Source organism: Hordeum vulgare, chromosome 4H (genome assembly GCF_904849725.1).
Source record: "Hordeum vulgare subsp. vulgare chromosome 4H, MorexV3_pseudomolecules_assembly, whole genome shotgun sequence".
Lineage (NCBI taxonomy): Eukaryota > Viridiplantae > Streptophyta > Magnoliopsida > Poales > Poaceae > Hordeum > Hordeum vulgare.
In genome coordinates, this window is record NC_058521.1 from 4,205,749 (window position 1) to 4,210,925 (window position 5,177).

The 5,177-nt window shown below is 42.2% G+C and overlaps 1 protein-coding gene across 1 annotated transcript; it reads right to left on the minus strand.

Moving 5' to 3' along the window:
• Positions 1 to 1,738: 1,738 nt before the first annotated feature.
• LOC123450976 (procyclic form-specific polypeptide B-alpha-like) lies at positions 1,739 to 2,458 on the minus strand. Its single transcript, XM_045127985.1, has one exon. The coding sequence runs from the start codon at positions 2,403 to 2,405 to the stop codon at positions 1,791 to 1,793; it is 615 nt and encodes a 204-aa protein (XP_044983920.1). The 5' UTR covers positions 2,406 to 2,458; the 3' UTR covers positions 1,739 to 1,790.
• Between the last annotated feature and the right edge of the window lie 2,719 nt (positions 2,459 to 5,177).

A 5,177-nucleotide genomic window follows, 5' to 3' on the forward strand; every position in this document is an offset into this window, starting at 1 on the left:
TATATAAAAAAAGAATTCTAGACAAAAATATTCTAGAAGGATGCAAAAATAAATAAAAACACGAGGGGAAACATTATATTTCATTTTCCTCTAGAATATCTTCGGTCTGTAGGAAGCTCAGATAAATCTGGGGTAACCAGTCCTTTGTTCCAAATGGTACAAAAGAAGAGAAAAATATGTGTGTTCTATCCTGCAAAATTCTTACATTTTTCCTGTGTTTCAAACAGGGTCTACAGTTAAAAAAAGATCTGCTATTCCTCGACAACTTAAGAAACTATTAGTTCTCATTCAACAAATGTGCAGCTGACCAAAATATGCAATTGCTCGACATGCCTTTATAACAAGAAACAACATTCAAGATTGTCGGTTTACAAAAACAACGAATTTCCTCTTACGAAATTGATCCAACTATACAATTGTTACTCGTTAGTGCCATATTCAAAGAATACAATAGATATGTACTCCCTCTGTTCCTAAATATAAGTCTTTTTAGATATTCTACTAGAGACTATATGCGTATACATATACGCATATAGGCATAATTTAGAGTGTAGATTCATTCACTCGTCAACTATGGATGGGTTAGAAGGTTGGCTCATCCATGTATATAGTAGGTGAGCTATGTCTAGGTTTGGATTTGCCTCTAGGGTGTCCGAGATCTGACATTATGCCATTTTGGGGGTTCATTCTAATGCTTGTGAGCAGCATCCAAGGGATGTCTTTTCCTCCTCTGGGATGTCTTCCATGGTTGAGGACAACTGTCAGTGATGCATTATGTGGGAGCTCACCCAATAAGCCTGTTGGTAGTGGCGGAGACATGAAAATTGTGTTATAGAGGGCCACTAAACAGGGAGAGTGGATTTTCAGCACCCGGGTGCCTAGACACCCTCTATGAACAGTAACACCGAAACAAATAGAAAAAAATTCGAAAAAATCTAAAACTTTGCAAGATCAAAGATGATAAAAAAAATTAGGTGCTTGCAAGTTTTCATGCCAAAAAAACATTTGAGGAGCTCTACACAGGAAAAACATTTTCGTAGTTCAAATTTTGAACACTTTTAGCACTAAATCTGAACCTTGTTTGTACACCTTCCTCTACATGATATTTTGGCACGAAAACTTGTAAGAACCTATAAAGTTTCATCATCTTATATGTTGCAAAGTTTCAGATTTTTTCAAAAGTTTTTTCTATTTTTTTTATTTCACTGTTCATAGAGGGTGCCTAGGCACCCGGGTGTTATTACACCTTTCTCCTAAAGAGGGCAACACTTCATGGACAGGTAGAGCAAGGCAGGGTCGTAGGGGCTGGGGACAGGGGAAAGTTGGGGAAGAGGAACGGCGTATGGCTGGGAGCTCCGGTGTGTCTTTGGGGTTAACTTAGTGAAAATTCAAGACTCATACGGATCCAATGATATCAACTTGGTATAATGTAATCCATTTATATTTTTAAGAAAAAAAGGACCCAAAACAAATTTCGAAATGCAAGCACACCTTACGCTGAACATGCAATATTCGATAAGGTATGCTTACCATACGCAAGTGAGTCTTATAAGAGCAGTATAACAAATAAAGACATGGCAACAACATGCATGTGTACCAAATATCTACACAAATGGTTTTCTTTTTTCTAAGTACACAAACTACTTGTAGAATCATATAAAAATTTATTGCGTATAATATATCAGTAGTATAAATGTAAATACACAAAGATCATGCCAGACCGATACATCACTTTAGATACAAAGCCTAAAAAATGATAGATTTGTTTACAAGAGCAAGCATAGCTTTATCTAAACAAAATAGTACAACAATAAACCCATGAAAAATATCCGTTTGTATGTAGCACCACACGAATGTAAAGTTGAGGCTGCACCAAGTGGTTGCGGCCCCTGTAGTGCGTTATTTTGTCGCCCGGGCGTGTTTGAATCTGGCAATGGTTGTACCTGTGGATATGAGCCTTGGACATCTGGTTGCGGCAGTGGCTGCGGGTTTGGTCCCGGTAGTGGCTGTGGCAGAGGCTGCGCGATTGGGCCCGGCAGTGGTTGTGGCAGAGGTTGTGGTAATGGCGGTGGCTGTATGTTTGGATCCGGCAGAGGCTGTGGTAATGGCTGTGGCTGTGGGTTTGGGTCCGGAAGAGGCTGAGGTAATGGTTGTGGCTGCGGGTTTGGGCCCGGCAGTGGTTGCGGTAATGGTTGCGGGTTTGGGTCTGGTTTAGGCAAAGGTTGTGGATTAGGGTCCGGCTGCGGATTCGGATTTGGCAGCGGTACTGGCGATGGTCCCAACATCTGCTGCAATTTCCGCTGTCGCGCCTGCACGCATCCTTCACCTTCCGCTGCCACGGCAACGACAACGAGGAGGAAGACGATGCATATGAAACTGGAGGAAGAGTGGCAGCACGTCGCCATGGCTCGCACCTATCGTGGTGGTATGCAGTGGGAGATGGATATGGCCAGCTGATTGCTTCCACGGCCACTTCGCAGCTTGGTGTTTTATAGCCATGGCTAGCCAATCAACGGTAGTTGTGTGTCCATTAGCTATTAATCAGGAGTAGCTAATACTACTCCATTAGGGTAAAGTGCAACGTATGAGCAATGGCTATGTGTATGAAATATTTCTGATTGGTACCTTGTGACTGTGGCTGCAACTTTTAAGCCTGTACTCCATATATCTACATGTGCTATGCGTATAAAGAAAAGTTAAGTTACATGGATGGATTGGAGGTGCTCAGCCCATAGTTATCCAATGTTTTAACTTCTTCGCAACAAAGTTATCCTACCTAACTACTCTGCAACTTTACTCACCAGAGGCATAAGTATGTAGATGTCGACATGTCGTCCTAAAGATCTACAATGTCTTCAGGGTATTAATTTCGACCTGTCATCTATAAGTGGTTGTTCAAAAGTAATATTCAAAATGACAGCATAGCATATCATATGATTAAACCTTGAGCAGCAAGAGATGACTTGATTGGATCAAGAGCCTCTTTTCGATTTTCTCTGATATTGCTTGTCGGCCTATATAAAGCAACGGTTCTACGGATCTTTAATTCACAACAAACATAATAATCAAAAGAGCTAACTCAGGATATCCATCTGTTTGTGTTTGATGTCTATGCAAGCGCGTTGTTAAATAAAAGGTCATGTTGAAAATTAATTGAACGTTCGAATACTGTCCTCCGGTTGGCACACTGAAAATTTGGGTTTACTTAATATTCGTCTCAATCGAGCCACGTGGTTGTGTGTGAGTAGATGAAGTTGCAGCCTATGTAAAAATACCCCCCCCCCCCCCCCCCCCCCTAGTCATTACTTCTCTTCCTCTACATTCTCACATCTATCTCTCACAAAAGTTCTCTTTTAGATGGTAGAGTCAAAATTACAAAATTTTAAACTCTTGCCATGCCATTCAACTTGCTTGTTTTGACTGCATAGTACCAACAAAAATTCGGCACAAAGTAAAGTACGCCGTAGGGGGTCAACCTGAGATTGTAACATGGCCGATGTTGCATAGGATGCGCGTGTGACATGTGTGTGGGAGCTCAGTCTGGGATTGCGACATGGGCCATTTTGCAAAGGATGGGGCGGCAGCCGTAGAGGCAGTCATAACATGGACTACGTTGTAATGGAAATGGTTTGTCATATGAAGCGTAGAAAGTGCTTCGAGGAGCACAACATGGCTCATTGTGAATGCACTGGGACACACAACTGGCGCAGGAAAGAACACACAAATGCAACACGAACCATGTTATAAACGGACTCAGGCCCATGGCTGACATAGAGAAAGATTGATGTCGGAGTGGTTGATGTGATCTGATTATTAGTCAATCGCCCCCTAGGTGCTTCAACCACAACCACACCAGGTTTCAAACTTCGATGATAAATGGAATGCATCTCGCCTCGCATAGTCGCTGCGGAGACAGACTGTGGCCTCATCCTCCTGCATCGCCATCGGTGACCATCCATCTGATGTCATGCTTTGCCACAAACAACACTACACCGTCTACGACACCAATGTCCCCTCGCTCAAGCACCTCCCACACCCCGGGAACGACCACCAAGTATAAAATGTCCGAATAAGGAAACTTAAGAGCCAGACTAGCGCTAGGCAAGAAAGGTCCACAATCAAAATTATCTGAAAGGCTATATTAGGTCCTAATAACAACAATTGTACTGGCGGTAGTGGAAAACTGTAGAAACCTACTCGGATCTTTCCATCATTTGATGTGGGAGAGGACCTAGAACCCTCTCCAAGTTATCATGCATGGGTGAGGGGTCTAGAATACTCTCACCCTACCGCAGTCGATCGCACTGTGCAAATTGCACACACCATGAAACTTACTTCAGGTTGCTCGTCCATGAGCTATGATTCGAACATCATTTGGTTAACTCAGCTAGTACAACAAGCAAGCCAATATGAAAATCCTAGTAAACATCAAACTGTCGAAAAATCAAGTCCAAGCCACCTAGTAAACATCAAACGTACGTACCTACAGCTCGTTGTCCCATATCATGCAGAAGACATGAGTCACATATACCAACATGCACCCAGCAGCAATCAACGGGCAATGTATACCGAAAAAAAAATTCACCCCTTCATTTCTATAAAGTAACTAGATATGCCAGTGAAGCACGAGCCTCGCTCATCATATCTCACACCCGGATTAATCATCTCAGCCCTGCTAGCACCATATATCATGCACAAGCTGCACCTTATCGTCCCGGCAATCATATGAATCCCTGGCTAGCTAGCTTGTTCGGAGATATTTGGAGATCCTACTTGCACTGTAGTAATAGAATCCGTGGTCATCTCGGTATTTGCTTTTGTACCTGGCGCATCAAATTTAGCACACGCATGTCTTCAGTACTAGTTTGGAAGAAGCAAAAAGCTAGATGATCCATACACAATTGCTCACTCCGTCCCATGATATAAGAGCGTTTTTATATAATATAAAAAACGCTTTTATATTTAAGGGACGGAGGGAGTAGTACTTAGCACAGCCCTAATACATAACCACTACTTTGGGCTTCATTGTGAAACATAGTGCTGACGAAAAAGGTCAAACTTGTCAGAAGATGTAGAGCTCTATAAGGTAAATGCTACCTCCATCCCGAATTACTTGTTACAAAGGCGAATAAAATGGACTAAAACTAAAACACGCCTAGATACATCCATTTCTGCAA